General features: G+C 41.3%; 1 protein-coding gene across 2 annotated transcripts in view; it reads left to right on the top strand.

Annotated features, from left to right (window-relative positions):
- ADGRV1 (adhesion G protein-coupled receptor V1) overlaps nt 1–19,660 on the top strand; it is a 710,193-nt gene that overhangs the window by 258,988 nt on the left and 431,545 nt on the right. For both annotated transcript variants that reach the window (XM_077462401.1, XM_077462400.1), the window contains 7 exons: nt 420–675; nt 1,712–1,914; nt 5,756–5,932; nt 12,036–12,218; nt 13,996–14,175; nt 17,238–17,402; nt 18,774–18,891. In XM_077462401.1, coding sequence (XP_077318527.1) covers nt 420–675; nt 1,712–1,914; nt 5,756–5,932; nt 12,036–12,218; nt 13,996–14,175; nt 17,238–17,402; nt 18,774–18,891 — 1,282 coding nt within the window. The remainder of the gene's footprint in view (nt 1–419; nt 676–1,711; nt 1,915–5,755; nt 5,933–12,035; nt 12,219–13,995; nt 14,176–17,237; nt 17,403–18,773; nt 18,892–19,660) is intronic.

The raw sequence follows: 19,660 nt of genomic DNA, 5'->3' as shown, positions 1-19,660 counted from the left end.
AAAGACTTTGATGCAAGATTCCATTGGTGCTGGTAATTGCACTGGAACTGGTACCAGGGATTCTGGTGATGAATATTAGATGGTAGTAGAGATAAAAAGTAGAAGTAACAAAGGTAAAGTAGGTATTCAACTGTCTCCTGCACTGCCCGTTAACTTCTGGCCAGTTAGCACTATGCCAAGATGGCATACATGTACAAGAACAACAATGGTGAATATTAAAGTCATACTACTTTATTTTGGAACTATGTCATTTTATGTTTGATGTCAGCAAATAAAATGTAATTAGTTGGTGGTTAATAATTAATATACAAAACAGTAACAAACCCTATTTATGTCTAAAAACATGGGAACAGAAAGCTTGTTGTTTTGTGATACTGATATACTGTGTATAATAGTTCCTTTTGTGTTTCTCTTTGTAGGTCACATTTTCAGAGGGCCAGACACTTACTACAATTACTGTTACAGTTCTAGCAGACAGCATTGCTGAGATGGCAGAGACAGTTACAGTTTTCCTGACAAAAGTGACTACCATGAATATCAAGGATCTAAGCAAAGGAGCAATACTGGACCCAAGCAGGTCAAAGGCTTTGCTGACTATCCTACCCAATGACTCCCCACATGGAATAGTAGGGTGGCACATCAATTCATCATCAGTTAAAGTGAATGAGCCGGAAGGTTTGTGCAACATGTATAGAACCTTGAAAAATATAATAGGGGGAAGTCACGTGGAATGTGTAGGTCCAATTCCTTATGAAAATAGAGTAGGTCCAAGTCTCCAGAATTTAGGCAGTGACAATTTGTATTGAAAAATCACCCCTCGACTCCCCCAGCAGTTGTAAGAGGAAGTGAGTCAGTGGCAAGGGGCTCTGGCAGACCTAAAGTTGTCTAAGCAATTCTGCTTACAACAATTTGACTTTCAAGTTTGATTTGAATTCAATAATTCCTGTTATGCATACTAGCTGCAGAGTCCTAAAACAAAATCTATTCAAATGTATTAAGTGTGATGTCACAGCTTCTGGTAAACTGTCTGAAGCAAGGTGTGACATGGTGTGGCAGGCAGTAGACACACAGACTCCAAGTAGGCAATAAAGCTATGTTGTAGAAAGGTTCAACACAACTTATTCAGGCACAGTGGGTAGACACACCTTTCTGGAGCCACTTGCGAACTGTGTCAGTGGTCTGAAGATTTGAAGATGCTGACAGCATCTGCAACAAGGAGCGGAACATGGCCTGGCTGGTCCACACCCAAAGGGAAAGCTTTTTGAAGAGAGGCTGACATAGTCCCTGAACTATCCCGACTCCTGTGGAACCTTTCCCTTCCTCTAAGCACTGTTTCTGCCAGATGGGGAACCTGTCCCTATGCCAGCCACTCACATAAAGTGGGCCAAACCCAGAAGCCGAGGTCTTAAATAGACTCATTTTGATCCAATATGCCCCAATATGGCTGCTGGAGTCACATGGGTTGTCCCCTTGTGATCGCAGGAAATAATAGAGGAAACAAGTTCCTCGCAACTTCGTTCCTTTTCTGCATTGCCAATTCAGTCGTTCTCCACCTGCAGTGGAAAGTACAGACTGCACCTGCATACAAGTCCTGGAATTAGAAAATGTCAGGGTTCTTTTAGGGGTATTCCTACATGTGTATTTATCTTACTGCCAGGTTTCTTTTAAGGGTATGACATCTAATATGATTTTTTTTTTTTTGTGGAAACAGGAAATTCTACCATCATCACTTTGCAAGTGACTAGAGAACAAGGTTTTGTTGGTGATATTGCTGTTTACTTCCAATCTCTACAAAACCTCTCCCTGCCACCTGTAAACAGAGCCACAGAAAATGAAGATTATGCAATTAAAGATAAGATCATTATTATAAGAGAGAACAGCATGTTTGCTCAAGTAAAACTCAGCATACTGCCTGTAAGTAAATTTATGTTAAATATTTGTTAATGTGCATTTAAAGGTGTTGCTGGACAAGCTGTCTCACCCCCATTAGGTGCCTACCATATTCTAGGTCTAAGGTAATGTACTGAGTTGAACAGTTTAGTACACATAAACAAATTCAGTGGCCATGATGACTTTGGTGCTATGGTTGGGCTGTTCCTGGCCCCAGATTTACATTGGTTCTCCTGGATCCAAACTGCCAGAAGAATAGGGTGACAGTTTGCTCTTCTTTTCTAGTCATCAGTACTAGGTGTACTAATGCATAGTGGACAAACAGCCTATTTCAGCCTCTCCACCCCCAGTCTTGGTCTGACTTGTGTAAATGATATGACATCTGATTTTGGTAGTCTGCTAAGGTTTTCCTGTCAATATAGGGAAGGATTGTTGGCACAAAACAGTAGGACCGGGGGGAGGGCAGGAAGTTAAAATCCTAGCTCTGCTTACAGGTGCAGGTCACTATGCTGACCAGGAGCTAGCGTGGTTGTTTGTTACTACTACTTAGGCCCATTTGGCTTAAACAGGCATGGTAGCCTATTCTTGGGAACTCCACCTTTGATGTGAGCCATTTTGTATACTAGCTACTGGGAGTTACAGTTATTACTCTGCTATATACAGAATGTGTAAACAGTATTTTAACCCTTATCAAATTAGAAAAGTGGGAAAAAAATAGTGTAATCATACATAAATGCTATCCAACAAAATGTGAAAACAATAAAATATTATCAACCCGTGACAAGTGTGAAAATATATAGGAATAAATCCTATAATGCAAAAGTCCATAAACTTAATCCAGTAAAACTTGTTTTAGTGTAGTACCTTCCTTATTCATGCACCACACCAATGTGCAAAGTGATTCCACTCCCTTCAGAAAACACACTCACTGAACTGATATAGAAGGAAAAAAACTGATACACCTCACACTCTCGTGTTTGGCTGACACACTTTAAACCACACAGAAAGGGTTAAGAAAATATCCGATATCCAGCCGTGTATATATATATAGGATCTCTGTTAATCTTGCCAGAAATGCAGTGTCTCTGTCACTTCCGTTAGTTGCACTGAAGAAAATCTTCCTTCCATGCTATCTGTGAACTACCCGTTGCTTTGCCTCTGTTCCGTGGTTTTTCCAGCAGCCATTATATGTTGTTCCTATTGTCTATAGTCCTTAGTGGGCTAGCCAGAGAACTTCACAGCCAGTTCGTTCAGCAGGCAAGTACAGTGGAAATCCTTACAGGTGTCCTGTGTGAATAGTACTGGTGTTCAGTATCTCCTGTAGACAATCCTAGCTGCTGACATCCCATAGAGCACAGGACAGGTGCAGAGCACCAGGCTGTAGTAAAGTGGGATGGTCCCCTAGCACAGCACAGGTAAGTCAGGTAAGTGATGCTATGTAAACAGGCATTGCAGGATGCAGTACCACGGGGGGGGGGGGTGTGATGGGTGCTGCTCCAAATGGATCTACATATGTTTCGTTCCCCCCCCGAGTCATTTACCCTGGTACACCTGCATTTCCTGTGGTATCTGCTGATGCAAACATCGGATTCCACGTATTCTCAGCATATCTTCCTCCCTTGCTATCCATCTCCAGCCACCATCTATAGCCACCATCTATGCCATACGGCAGTTTGTAGTGTATGAGCACACCTTGATATTCCCCACCAGTTTTACGTTAACCACACTTGGCTGGATCCTGTTGCTGGTAGTAGTAGAGATTCCCTTTCCCGGCGAGTCTCGCTTTCCCCCTTTTCCTTCCTTTGAGATGGCCCCTGTGTCTGCCCCCCTGATTATATATCGCCCTCTTCTCCACATCTGAATTTGATCAGCACCCACCCAATCATTTCTGAAGAAGCATATCTTGCAAAATGCATTGAGGTTTAAAGTATGGAGTAATATTGGGCTTAGTTCTGGTGATCTACATTGACATTTGGTTCCATTGTTGGACTTTAAAGAGAAGGTCCATCCCCCCATGAAAAAATTAAAAGTCAGCAGCTACAAATACTGCAGCTGGTGACTTTTAATATATGGACACATATCTGTCCAGGGAGCCCGCAATGTCGGCAACCCAGCCGATCTTCTGATCAGCTGTCGGGTGAAGCCATCACCATTCCTGGTAAGGAAACCAGGCAGTGAAGCCTTTTCGCTTCACAGCTGGTTCCCTACTGTGCATGCGCGAAGCGTGCTGTGCTCTCTAATTGGTCCGGCAGTGGAGGAGGGGGCCGAACTTCCGAGAAACCGGGCTGCGGCCCCCGTCTCCCCAAAGTGGGGAACGGTACCTGTCAAAAACAGGTACCCGTTCCCCCCTCCCACTGAAAGGTGCCAAATGTGGCGCCGGGGGGGAGACGGATAAGCGGAAGTTCCATACTCTATGATACATTAGGGCTCCTTATCTCCATAAAATAGTATTGGGTATCTGTTGACTCCTTGTAGACGGAGGGTGTTTTTTAATCCCCTTGCTATGTTTGTCCTGTTTTAATATATATCTAATAAAATTTGGTAATTTTTTTAATACATACCGCCTCAGTAGTATCTACGACCTTTCAAAAACTATTCCCACAATGTTCCTCAATCCCAGGAGGAGAAAGGACCCCTAATACTGTACATATATTTTGGTCCTGTTCATATATTAAAGATTTCTGGGTGCTGGTCAAATGTTGGATATTCAAATTATTGAATATTCCTATGTTAGAGGATGCTGCAGCATTTTTCTTACATTTACCCCATGGCAAGTTAACAATATATACGCTCCGTGCGTATACTCCTATTGAATGCAGAAAAAGCTTCTATTCCATTGTTCTGGAAGCAGACAGTGGCCCCCTATCAGCTTATGACTTGTTAAAATTACCAAACCAAATTGATGGACCAAATCATAGTACGGGCAAACCTTAGGGAAGAATGTTTCTGTAAAACATGGTTCTTCTGGAATGAGTTTACCTGCTCTCCTGAGTATCATTATGTAATGGGATCCCAATCATAAATTTATTGCGACATCTGCTCATTTCAGTCTAATGTCCAGAGGGTTCTCGCATATGCCAGTGAGAGAAGTTCCTAAAGCATTTACAGTAGGCCGCATACATGCCTCCCCCCTCCACTTTCGTTCTTTTCCTACCCTGCTTCTTAACTCAACCTTATTTTCTCTTTCCTTTAGCCTTTCATTGTCAAGACAAACTGTCTGCCCTTACGGGATCTCCATGGTTGCCTGGCGCACCTTTTTTTATTTCCATTCTCTTCATTATGAGCTGGTTCACACCACAAAAATGTACTCCAAATCCATTCTGCATTTCTGCATGCACATTTTTAACACATTTTTTATGTGTTTTTAATGCATTTCTTCTGGATGCATTCCAGGTGCTTTTTTCTTAAATGTTCCTGTGTTTTTTTCACTGTACTGGGGTCCAGTATGTTTTTGATGCGTTCCAGTGCATTCCATTGCTTTTTACCACGTTCCAGTACAGTACCGTGCAGGAAAAATGTTGCATGTTTTAATTTTTTTTCTGGAACTGGAATGCCCTGGAACTGACCACCTGGTGTGAATTATGCCATTTTTACTTACTTTACATGCATTTTTGATGCAGAAAAAAAATGCACTGGACTGCATGTGGTGTGAACTGGCCCTATATCCATTCATTATAATTTTATAATTATAAATTATAATGAATGGATATAATGTCCATGGGGATATTACCCTTACTCTATCCAAAATTAATAAAAAAGTTTTGCTTATTCTACTTTAAGTGCCGCAACCTCCATTAAATGTAATTCTTATATTTATCAAACAATTGCAATATTTCCCATCTAATTTTTAGCCTTCTCATTATAGGATAACATTCCTGAATTAAATGAAAGTTTTCTCTTGAACATTACTGATGTCCAGTTTGTGAATTCTTCTGTATCAAGTGGATTGCCAATGATCAAAAGGACTGGAGAAGAAATCTGTGAAATAATAATCCTGGAGAATGATGATCCTAGAGGTGTATTCCAATTTAACGTTACCAAGGTGGGCGCAAAATGGCTGATACACAGTATAAAGCTGGAGGAATGGCTATAATAACTTGCCCCTATGCAGCCCATGTAAACAAGGCCTTAAGCAGTCTACAATATGCAAATTTCTTTCCTTCCACCATGGAAAAAAAGGAAAGAAAATTGTTCAATTCTATCCTCAACACAGTCAGTGTTAAAGGGGGAATCTTTTCTGACACACTTTTGTGTTATGCCTGCGGGGAGCATGGGGAGCCTTCCCTGCTGGCAGAACAAAATGATTAGTGTTTTACCACTTAAGGACCGAGCCTCTTTCTGAGATTTGGTGTTTTTTTGCTAGAAAATTACTTCGAACCCCCAGACATTATATATATATATATTTAACACCCTAGAGAATAAAACGGTGGTCATTGCAATACTTTCTGTCACACTGTATTTGTACACTTTTTTTAATTAAAAAAAAAAAGACAACAGTAAAGTTAGCCACATTTTTGTTTTATATTGTGAAAGATACACAGAGTAAATTGATACCCAACATGTCACGCTTCAAAATTGCGCCCGCCCGTGGAATGGCGACAAACTTATACCCTTAAAAATCTCCATAGGTGAAGTTTAAAAAATTCTACAGGTTGCATGTTTTGAGTTACAGAGGAAGTCTAGGGCTAGAATTATTGCTCTTGCTCTACCAATGGTGGCGATACCTCACATGTGTGGTTTGAACACCTTTTCCTATGCGGGCGCTGCTCATGTGTGCGTTTGCTTCTGCAAGCGAGTTCAGAGGGATGGGGCACGTTTAATTTTTTTTTCTTATTTATTTTACCTTTTATTTTTTATTTTTTACACTGTTCTTTTAAAAAAAAATGGTGTCACTTTTATTCTTGTTACAAGAAGTGTAAACATCCATTGTAATATAAAAAAAATCGCATATTTACACTAAATATGCTTATCTGGTTTAAGGGCAGAAAATTAGATCACAGATGCTCCAGTGTAAACACCAGCCAACCTTACAATAGACCATGATGCCATCATTGTCTCTCATTGATCTCAAAGATGCAACTTTTTTAGATGGTAACAATGGACACCTATTAGCAAAAGTATGTAGACATAGGACACACACCCTGCCACACCCCCTTAAAAGAGAATTAAACTAAAAAAAAAAAATATATATATATATATATATATATATATATATATATATACATATATATATATATATATATATATATATATATATATATATATATATATATATATATATATATATATATACACAACTGTAGCGCTGCCTGGTTAAATCAATACCCCACTCGTTGCCCTGACTCTGCAAGTCCTCTGACTTCCTGGGTTCAGACATTTTTTCTTTGGGAAATGATAGTAATAAAGCAGGTACACCAGAATTAGCTCCATTAACTAAATCCAAGTATTAAATGTGGTGACTCCTTGAAAGCCCCTGGTATTTTTCTCCTCTAACGTCTGATGGAGGTACTGAGGTAGCTGCACTGACTTGTCCCACCAGCATTCGAGCCCCTAATACCACAGGGATATCAGTGACATTCTGGAGGCTAATTGACACCTTCTTCCCACTGAGGAACAGGACCTTAGTGGAAACCAACTAAGCGACCATCGCTATCCCAGCAGCTTCTGCTCATGCATTAGTCTCCAGCATAAAAAGGGTCCTGGATGTTCCCAAGTGAGTTTGACAGTGGCCTTCAGGCAAGAAATCTTCCCAGGCTGTAGCACTCTCTCTATTGCATCTAGCTTCCATAATCACCCCACTCCTTCTACTGAGACATTCTGCTCATTAATTACTTGTTGACATGCTTGGTATAACTGTGGGTGGATCCCATTGAGCACTGAACCATCTTCTCCAACCACAGTTGCTAACAGCCTTCACACTAAGTCAGGGTTAGTTCCAATCAGCGTAAAATTCTGTTCACCTCTAGGAGGCCCAGGGCACACCATGGCCAATGTGTCGAATGTTTCTATTTTTCCTGTGGCTACTGGTCCAAAAAAGATAGGAATATATCTGTCATACGGAAACTTGTCAGTCCCTGTTTCCCAAATTTCTAGCTCTTCAAGATTGCTTAGGGGATTTGCTTCAAATATTTATTGTAGAAGTCCCACTAGAGTGACTAGTGCCCCTGTAGCAGTGCCCTGGCAGAAACACCTTCTACCTATACAGACACAATTGGAGATGGTTCCACTAACTTTTCTGGTAGTTTACCCACTACGGCTTTCCTTAGGTCCTTTCTACCTCCACTTTGAGAAGACCTGACTATGGACCTGGGTGGTAATAAGACATTGACTCCCTGTGCTTGAGTCTTAAACCCCACTGACGGGTTACTTGACTTGGGAGATGCTGAACTCTTTTTCCGGTATTTCTTCTCATTCTGTCTTTTTTTTTACTTTTGGAGCCAGGAGGGGTTGCTAGGGGGGCTGCAGCCCCGAATGTGACCCTGAAAAGCCCAGAGTCTCAGGCATGCAGACCTCCATTGTTAGCCCCGAGTGGTGAGCGCCAGGACCGATCTGATCCTGAGTGCTGCCAAGTGAGGCTGAGTGCCATAGCAGGTCCCGCCTTCTGGAGCCTGCAACGCCTATGATGGATGTCCCACTGGTCCAATGACGGGACCACTGGATGTGTGATGTCCATCATAGGCGCTGCAGGCTCCAGAAGGCAGGAATTACAATGTGGCCGCCGTGCCACATCCCCGCTCGGCGATCGGGCAGGCCACTCTCCTCTTCTCCTCAGCTCCTCCTCTGATGACTGACTGACTGACTGCCTGGCTGCTGTGACACCGCACACCACGGCTGAGCTGAGGTAGGTCAGACAGTGTATGTAAATGTCAGTGTATGTGGCTCAGGCAGATCAGTGTAGGTAGGTCAGTGTAGGTAGGTCAGTGTATGTAGGTCAGTGTATGTAAATGTCAGTCAATGTAGGTCAGGCAGGTCAGTGTAGGTAGGTCAGTGTAGGTAGGTCACTACCGTCAGTGTGGGTAAGTCAATGTAGGTAGGTCAGTGTATGTAGGTCACTTCCGTCAGTTAGGTCAGTGTATGTAGGTCAGGTAGGTCAGTGTTTGTAGGTCAGTATATGTAGGTCAAGTAGGTCACGGCCCAGCCAAAAAAAAGCCTGTATCACGTACACGTTCGGGCTGGAGCCCCTGGGCTTTTTGCCACCTAGCAACGCCCCTTTTTGGATCTCTGTTCCTTCTTGGGGCTCTCAGTTTGCTCCTGTCAGGGCTGGGCTCAGCTCTTCCTTCTCTAAGCTGGCTGCTCAGCTGTCGGCTAATTGCCAGCTCATATCTCTCCACAGTGACTCACCTGTTGATGATATCCTGCTTGTCTGTCCTGCCTACTTAAGCCGTCCAGCCCAGATGATCTTTGCCTTGGTCACATCTCTAGAGACGCTCTCCTGTGTTCCTGTTAAAGACTTGCTTGGCTGATATTCCTTCTAGCTCCAGATCCTGCTTGCTGTTCTACTACACTCTATCTCTGGCTCCATGACATTTTGGCTTGTCTGACTATCCGGTTCATGAACTCTGGCTATGTTTTGACTACGTTTACTCTGTTTACCTTTTATTATTTTTAAACAAGTGAGATTTAACTGTACTTCTGTCTCAGCCTGATTCATGGTTTCTGAAAGTAGGTGAAGGCCATGAATTCGGAAGATACAGTCAATCCACTTGTTGGTAATATATTTTCCAGATTGGATGAGCAAGATCACCACATGGATCAGTTTGCCATGGCGTTACAAACGCTCCTGAGTCGCACGGCTCACCTGGAATCTCCCACTTTGGCTGCTCCAGTACAACCTGAGTTGCAGGACATCCCTGCTGCTGTGGCAGCCTCTATGCAGGCACCCGCCTTGAGTATTACCTCTATAAGAGGTATGTCTGGTTCCACTCCGCTTCCCCAGCAATTTGGGGGCGATCCATTTCAATGCAGAGGGTTTCTCAACCAGGATGAGATATACTTTGAGGTGCTGTCTCAGTCATTTCCCATGGACAGAAGCAAAGTAGGTTTCGTGATATCTTTGCTTTCTAAGGGAGCCTTGGCCTGGGCAAACCCTCTATGGGAGACGCAAAAACCTGTTGTCTTGAGTTACCCTGAGTTTGTGGCCTCCTTTAAAAGGATATTTGACGTTCCCGCCCGCTCCTGCTGCCAAGTGCCTCATGTCCATCAAACAGAGTACGAGAACCTTTGCCAACTACGTCATTGAACTCCGTTTCCTGGCAGCAGAGGTTGCTTGAAACAATGAGGCCCTCATGACTGCATTTTCTCATAGTCACTCGGATTCCATCAAGGATGAGATTGCAACCGGAGATATACCCACTGAGCTGGAGAAGTTGATCACATTTGCCATCCTCATTGACTCCAGACTCAGAGAAAGACTTTATTTTAAGGAGTGCTTGCGGAAGCCTCCTGTACGTTTGCCTCCTAGCTTTGCAGTCCCACCCGTGCCTCAGTCCACTTTCATGCCTCCTAGTACCAAGTTGATCAATGAAGATGAACCCATGCACTTGGGCTTCACGGATCTCTCTGCGAATGAGAGAACCTTTAGGAGGACGGAGAGATTGTGCCTTTATTGTGGCCAGGCAGGTCACTTTTTGAAGTTTTGTCCTGCCCATCCAGGGAACGCCGAACCTCAAGGTCCTGTCACGGACAGACCTTAGGTGGTGTTGTTTTGTCCCCAGTTATGCAGAAGGATTAAAGGTAATAGGTATTCCTGCGCTACTAGGGTAAAGATAAGATAAACTAAACAGATTGGTTGCAGCAAACCACCAACAGGGGTGCATACCCCATCCAAAAATAGAGAGAAATCAATATATGGTGTTGAGCTCCAAAAAACACCAAAGTGCTAAAGTGACAGGGTAAATAAATCCTACTGATAATAAATAATACTGAGTACTAAAATGAATAAAACTAACTGAGCAAATGCATGTACTAACATAAAATAAAGTGCATATGTGCCGTCAATATAAATGACACTGGTCCACTTGGTGATAGGAACAAGTAAATAATATACACTGGGCTAATCATAAGGCATAAAGTGCAAAAAATAGCATCCATGTGAATAAACACTTCTATCCGAATAAAGGTGCATATATGAGTGCAAATAAAAATTACAATAAATATAAAGTCCGTGAATGCACACAGTGCCAGTGAAAAATCTAAATAAAGTCAGTGAAAAGTAAAACTGAATGACTCAGATGAGTAACTGGGTGAACCTATATCTTCAAAAGTGCCCGCAAACACCAGGTGCAGTGGCTCTTTACCTTACTGCTGTAAGGTAAACAGCAAAAATATATATATCCAAAGCACTGTATCCTGTAACTGGTGTGGCTGGGTCTGTCACCTTACAAGGCTGAGAAATGTGGTTTACACTAGGTTCTCACATGGGTATGTCACATAGACCATATAAGGAAGAAGAAGGAGCTCCAATGGTGAAGTATGCCAACTTTGAATTTAATAAATAAATGGGCATCAAAGGTACTCACATAAGGTATAGTAAACTGGACGTCACTTCCGGTGTCCAAATATTCCTAGTATTCCAAAATTTTTGCCCAGCCCAGGTGATCTCTGCCTTCGCGTTGGTCACATCTCTAGATACACACTCCTGTGTTCCTGTTAAAGATTTGCTTGGCTGACATTCCTTCTGGCTCCAGATCCTGCTTGCTGTTCTACTATGCTCATCTCTGGCACCCTGAAGTTTTGGCTTGTTTGACTATCAGTTCCAGTTCCTGAACTCTGGCTATGCTTTGACTATGTTTACTCTGTTTACCTTTTATTATTATTAAACAAGTGAGATTTAACTGTACTTCTGTCTCAGTCTGATTCATGGTTTCTGACAGCTCCTTCACTGTTTCCCGCCTTCTGACTTATCAGATATGATATAATTTTTCTTGTAAACATTGTGCTAAGTGATCCTACTGTGCATACTCATTTGTTTCCTTATGTACGTATGTCATGAATGATTGGCCCTTTGAGCTTGTAAAATCAAGTCAAGGAGCAAATGAAATGCTAAAAGCTCCCTGTCCCATTTTCCCTTAGTAGAACTGTTTAACATCATAAAATATACTTACTGTTGTTTTTGTACTATAAACATGAGGTTATTTGTTTTCCAGACTGTAAATGGAGCTGTGCTGGCTTATGAAGTTCCACCTCCACAGAATGTACTCAGGCTTCCCGTTGTCAGACAAGCTGGAAACTTTGGCATTGTCACTGTTTACTGGGAAGCTCTGCCAATCACTGCGAGTCGTGATGACTTCACGCCTTCTTCGGGGAATCTCTCATTTTCTGATGGACAGGTCTGAACAACTGTTATACATACACTACTATAAGAGTGCTGAAACAGGACTCTCCTCAGCACTTTTCTCCAGTTTAACTGTCCTCTAAAAAATGGTTATATTTAAATAATTATCAGACATTCAACTTGCTGTTAAATGTGCAATATAAAAACAAAAGTGACATGTTTTATAGACAAAAGTAAAACAAAATAATATTCTAAATAACCCATAGGACTACATGAAAGCTCACCATACATACACAGTACAATCTGTTGTAAAACCCTTGGACAATCAACTCGGTATATTAAAAATATTAGTAGTATTTTGCATGTGAAGAAAGGGTTAACTGTGCTAATGGTTATTTTATGAGGCTGATGAAGTGTTAAAGAAACATTTCTCAACTTTTTTTCAGTAAAGTATACAAAATTGTGAAGCACCCAAGTATAAAATGTAAAAAACCTAAATGTTACTTATCAGTTGGAAACCTGAGCCTAGGATGATGCACACAACCACCTTGATGAAGTTAACTTCACATCAAAAGCCCACCTTCACATCAGAGGTTCCCTCATCACATCAGAGATCCCCCATTACACCATAGCCCCACCTTTACACCAGAGGCCTCCCATCACATCAGAGATTCCCCATCACATCAGAAGCTCCAGTACATCAGAGGCCCCCTCATCGCATCATAATTTCAAGATCATATCCAAGATCCCTCATCACATCAGAGCCCCCCAGTATAGCAGAGGCCTCTCTATTTATGAGATCACCTCATCACATCAAAGTCACCCCTATAGATCAAAGACCCCCATCACAGAGCCCCCTAATTACACAGCCTCCCTGTGACAGAGCCCCTCGTTACATTAGAACCCTACTTTTTGGCTCCCGCAGCAAAACAAAAGGTGGGAGGTGGAGAAGGACTGGAAGATATGGACTTCCCTCTTCTCCTGAATGCTGAGACCTGCCCTGGATCATGCATTGCTATAATGCGGGTGAGCCAGCTGCCTTCACCATAGCCACAAATTACATCATGTACCTTGGCCCTAGAGCAGGCATAAGCAATTAGCGGACCTCCAGCTGTTGCTGCTGCTTGCAAAACTACAAGTCTCATGAGGCATAGCAAGACTCTGACAGCCACAAGCATGACACTCAGACGCAGAGCATGATGGGACTTGTAGTTTTGCAACAGCTGGAGGTCCGCTAATTGCATATCCCTGCCCTAGAGCATTAGTGGTTGTTATGGTGCTGACAGCTAGCCTACCTTCACCATGGAAACTTATACCGCTGGTTCAGGACAAACTGGGTTTCATGCTCTCAGATTGAAAAACAATGTATTAGAGTAGCAATAAGTAGTAAGAATAGGTGTTAGATGGGAGCACAAGGGTGGTTCGAATGAAAATCTATTTTATTTTATTTTTTGCCACTGAAAAGCCATTTGCCCTAATGTGCTGCATCAGGATTTTATTACCACAACCTATTTAAACAAAATAAGCCAATAGACACACAAATTGCAAAAACATATGTAAATTACAGTAGTAGACTGTAGGTGACTGTGTTAAGACACTTGTTGTCCACTAGAGGGAAGCGGAATCCACATAACGTGAAAAAAGCTTTAGATGTGTAGTTGATGTTATTTAGATTATGTGAAGAGTCACAAGGATACAGATTACACATGACTATTGGCCTGCTACATACAGTAGATCATAGTGTGATGATTTTGAGTGATGACTTTGTTTTTGTTTTTATCTGTCAAACCGTCTTTTTCCATATAAATAATGCATATTTTGTTTTTCTTTAGTCGGCAGGAGTAATAGAAATTGTAATAGTGGATGATACTTTTGTGGAGTATCTAGAAACATTTAATGTTTCTCTAAAGCGAGTGACAAATAATGCCAATCTAGGAAATAAAATCACCATTGTGGTCAACATTCCACCAAATGATTCTCCTATTGGATTGTTTGGATTTGAAACCATTAGGGTAAGCATGTCACAAATTTACCCTATGTGTGTAAGTGTAATATAGATCTCCAACTGATGAGATGGATCTACATGCAAGATGATGGTAAACTTATGTGCGCAGATGAAGGCAATGTTATTTATAATAATAAAAGAGTAAAAAATAAAAAATAAACTTTTTTATTTTATTATATTCATGATAAAACATTCAACACAAGTTTGAGGACAAGGGATTTACTCCTCAAATTACTCCTCAAAAGAGATTACTCTATTTTGAAATGAGGAATCAACCCCTTGTCTTTTTGTACTCATGATGGAATTGATGTGAGTAAAATGCATTATTTTTGATAACACAAATAACCTTGGTGCAAACCACTTATCACAGTGTAATGTAATGGAAGCTTTGTGCTGGACTGCATGTCCTCCCTGTATTAAACTGCAATGTGGTGGGGTAACACATAGTCTCTTTAACCCATTTCTTCCCATACCCAGGGGAGGTTCCCTAGATTTACTGGGATGGCACAGGCTCCCCAAGGTACCTGCTGTACCGAGTGGAATTCCGATACCTTGCCCTCTAAGGCCTTGTTTATACTTGTGGTATCAAGCTGCAATAGGCCGCACGGGGGTGTTTACATGCTGCAGCTGTGATGCTTTGCATCCACAGCAAAGTTGACCCAACTTGTAGCTATACATTCAAGTTAATGTAGAAGAGTGGGAAAAGTCCCCCGTAACCACGAGCAATGCACACATATGTGGTGCTTTTGTGTGCAAAAATTGAGTTAAAACAGAAGGTAAGGAGGCATTGCATCACTTTTTTCACTGCAATCCGAATGCAGATCGGGCTACAGAGGCAAGAGAGATCGCAAGTTTAAATTTACCCCAAAGGTCACTCTGGGAGACCATTGGCCTGGCTTGACCAGCATTCCTAGCAGTCTGTCTCATACCTGCTTCAGGTCATACAGCAATGAATGCCAGTTGCAGTATCTGTTTCCAGAGGACATCCCCATCTTTTAAGGTTTGGAGACGGAGGGGTCAACACAATGAAAGCCATATAACAATTTACTAAATGCAGATATTTACATATGTACATACTTCATACAGAGATAATCAATAGAGAGGAGAGTCAAGAAGGAGCCCATAACTACATGAGGGGTTGCCAGGGGAGTCCAGTATCCCATGCAAAGGGGATGCATGCAGTCTCTAAAATAAGTCCTGCATCTTCCATCCATGCTTCCGTCGTAAGTAAAAGCCAAACAAAATTTCAAAAACTACATCCAGCTGTAGCTCAGCATTCAGACCCCCCGTAACCACTGGGCCAGGGTTTTGGGGAAGAGGCTCTTGCCGTCATCAGCATAAGACAAAGAGCTTTTACCAGGGGGAGGTACCCATGACTCAAAAAGCCCCCTACCCACAGATCTCCCATAACCCCAGGGCAAGGATTGTGCGGAAGCAACTCTGGCCATCATCATCATAAGACAAGGTGCTTTGCCAGGGGGTCATCCAGGACAAGATACAGGCCTATGTGCGGCCATGTGGCCTAGTATGGTTAAGGAAAGGCGAGAGATGCATGCTCACCCTCTTCCTTAGCTGGCCAGGCTGCATGCTCAGAAAAGGGTCTGGTAAGGATTTTGGTAGGGGCCCCATGCTTTTTTACTTGTTTTTTTGTCTGGGTTCCCCCATAAAATCCATACCAGGTCTAAAGGGTCTGGTATAAATTGTGGGGTGGACCCCATGCTGTTGTATACATTGACCTGTAAGCCAGGAATCCCCAGCTAACAGCTGAATGTTTCAGGCAAGGGTTAGTCGATGGTTGTTAGAAAGCTCGCAGATGGCGGCTTCCTAACACCCAGGAGCATTGAGCAGGAAGATATCAAATTTAGCGGTGGTACTAATACTAAATGTTTCACTTCACACAGCAGCTTGGAGGTTCACTCAGCCAAATACCCATTCATTTTGCCATTCGCACAGAAAATGCCATACACAATACAGAGGTATCCCTCAGATTATTTCCCCCTCTGGTCGAATGTTCCTAGTCTAAAGTATTGGGCTCTAAAGTGTTTTCTCTATTGTTGTATGTTCTTTAATTTTTCTGGTTGAATGTTCTGGCTATTTTCTATTAGGATCAAATGACAAGAGAATTTTAGTATGTAAATGTATTTTATTGGGATTTTATGTGATAGACCAACACAAAGTTCCAGCACATAATTGTAAAGTGGAAGGAAAATGCTAAATGTTTAAAAAATTTTTTTTATAAATAAATATCTTAAAAGTGTGATGTGCATTTGTATTCAGCCCCTTTTACTCTTGTTATTGTGTTCTAATAGTTAATAACCTGGGAAATAAGGGTATGACCTGATACTAAATATTAAAGGAGTGGATCCTTATACCAACTAAATAGTTGTGTACCAATAGATTAAATTGAATAATAGGTGATGATACTACATCATATATTACAGTGCATAAATTGATAAACAAATGTTAAAAATGAATAAATAGTGCAACATATTTAAAGTGCATATGGTGATATAGTGCAAATAGTCCTTTTCTTTGTGCCAAAAATTACTATAGTGCTCCAAGTCCCAATACTGTGGTGATCCACCTCTTGGGGGTAGTGTAAATTAGTGACTCACCGAATGGGTTGGATCCTTTTCCCTTATAGAAGGGGTCTCTAAACTATGGCCCTCCATATGCACTTTCAATATGTTGCACTTTTGTCACTTTAATATTTACACAATATTTATACAACTATTTAGTTGGTATAAGGATCCACTCCTTTAATATTTAGTATCAGGTCATACCCTTTATTCCCAGGTTATTAATTATTAGAACATAATAACAATTAGGAGGAGCAAGTGCTGTTTAATTTACTTTCATTCATTTACCCTAACTCGTGAGGAACATTTTGGACAGCAGTAGCCCATATGCACAGGGTAATTTAAAAGGTGCAAGTGTCTCACAAAACAATGAATAATTTTAGTATCCTATGCAGAATGACTTCACTTATTTTGACAATAAGTAGTGATATTTTGTATTTACTGCTGAATCAGTTTTAAATGTGACCACATTACATCACTGATTTTTTAGGTGCTCATTTCCGAACCTCAAAGATTAGGTGACCCAGCTGGAGAAGTGACTCTAACAGTGGTGCGGAGTCAAGGTGGTCGGGGCGCAGTGAAAATTATCTGGATAGTGGAGGAAGCTGGACAATATGACCTAAGCCCACTAAATGGAACCCTGAACTTTAATGAGGTACAGAAATCAATGTGAAATCCTTTTAAGTAATGGACATATTTGCAATAAAGCCTTTATGCACTTTATAATCTTCAGACAAATTATTTCAGCTGAATGAATAGAAAAAGCTTTAACAAAAGCCAAAAAAAAAACTATTTCCATAGTATGAATTGTCTTATTAGGGGTTATATGGGTTCTTTCTTGTGCAGTGCTATTGGAGTGGATTTGGCATTCAAATTATAAAGGATAGCTATTATCATACAGTTATTTGTCGTGTGCCAAAGCTTATGTAACAAGTCCCACTGTGACAGTATATTATTGATCAAGACTTAGGAGAGCCAGATATGTATTTTATTTCTGGATAAACATGTACATAGGATAGCCTTAGAATTTATTCTTTAGTTCAATTCCAAGAATTTTGTAGACCTTTGTTATTAATAAATATTTTAAAAGTTCTTGCAATGATCACCTATTCCACATGGAATATCCTATGTGGCTGCTAGTATTAATAGCGTGCCTTCAGAAAATGTATGGTTGAAATGACTGTGGTTTGTCCTGAAAGAGTATGGATGAAGACATCTGGCTTACCTGAATAAATCTATATGGAACGTAAACAGACTGAACCTGTGGTATTTTTGCCCATTTGATTTAGGAATGTTGTAAACCTGTTAAAAAAAAAAGACAGTGGAAATACAAGATGAAGCGTGATCTAGACCAGGGTTCTCCAAACTTTCTAAAGGGCAAATATACTGTCTTTCAGATATTAGGGAGAGTCAGAAAGTGGCCATTGTGAGTACAAAATATGCCAGCATCAGTGGAAGTAAACAATCCCCCATCATTGGTGTCACTGGGAGGAATTGTACCCTTTATTGGTGGGATTGAGGAATTGTGCCCCATTGTTGTTGTTATTGGTAGGAATTGTGCCCCTTCATGGTGTCATTGGGAGAAATTGTGCCCTTCATTGGTGTCAGTGAATGAAATAGTGCCCCAAGGGCCTGATAAATGCAAGAAAAGGGCTGCATCTAGCCCCTGGGCCGCAATTTGGAGACCACTGATCTAGACCTAAGGCAGCCACTGTTGTATCAGTGGCAAGGATTGAGCTTGCAAATGTTGCTACAGTGTTTGTGGAGGCTTTCTGTGCCATATGATCTTTGGATAAGTGTCCTTATACACAGTAAGAAGTTACTAAGAAGTTAAGATTCCCAGATTCTGCTCAATGTCCCTAAGAGCTCAGTCTAAGTTTCTTTTTATAGGTAAAAATTAGAATTTAAAACCTTCCAAGAGGCATACAAGTTCCTCTCCTCATTCCTGTTATATGACATGTAAAAAGCTGTAACAATGTACATACTTTGAAGTTTATAAAACAGTGCGTCTTATTTGCATTTTCAGACTGACACCAGGAAATCATTTACACTGAAAGCAATTCAAGATGGCCTTCTGGAAGGAATGGAATCATTCAGCATTCAGTTGGTGTCAGCCGACTATTCAGTCATCTCTCCTGTAGATGGTAAATCCCATGCTATTCTTTTAATTTAATAGCAACATGTTGTTTACGTGATTCCCATTCTTTTAAGGACTGGCACTCACAAAGGGTTTGTCTTTGTCACCAGAGCTACCGTCATTGGGGTACTGGGAGTGCACAGATTTTCTAACACTGATTGCTAGGACACCCATTAGTACACACAAATGAATTGCTACTTTCTAGATAAATATCAGCAGGAGAAGCTGTCATGTATACTGACAGTGCTGAACACTTCCCTATTGTGCCCATCGTACATGTGTCAGGAGCCTTCTATTGTAAATGCTGCTTGACATTGACAAAGCTTTAGCAAATTCTTGCCCAGTTACATATTTGGAGAATTTTGTAAGAAGTTATAAACTATTCGAAAATTGATGACTGCATCTCTTGCTGTTGTCCCCTAGCATGAGCATCTTGGGGTGACTTCCTACACACTTAAAGGTAGCGTTATGAAGGGACATACCAGATAAAAAGTAGGATGGGGCTCATGATTTCTGAAAGGCAGGGAAGGCATATGCAGTACAAATGATATATGTTGGGCTGGTTGCCCTCAGTTGAGATACTCCCTATTCATACCTCGATCAGCGTAGGACCTTGGACTGGATTGTATAGCTGTCTGCTCCTTTTTCAGACCTGCAATTACATTGCCTGGTAGGCAGAAGTCTTTTAACATCCAATTCCTTTGCAGCAGATATGTGACTGAATGTAAAAAGCCAATGCTGGAAGAAAGAAAAATGTGCACTTTGTTTAAGGCAGC

The sequence above is a fragment of the Lithobates pipiens genome, unplaced genomic scaffold (genome assembly GCF_037356315.1).
Source record: "Lithobates pipiens isolate NorthernLeopardFrog02 unplaced genomic scaffold, aLitPip1_a1.2 Scaffold_3, whole genome shotgun sequence".
Classification (NCBI taxonomy): Eukaryota; Metazoa; Chordata; class Amphibia; order Anura; family Ranidae; genus Lithobates; species Lithobates pipiens.
Note: the sequence above shows the minus strand (reverse complement) of the source record. Positions and strands in the feature narration are given on the sequence as shown.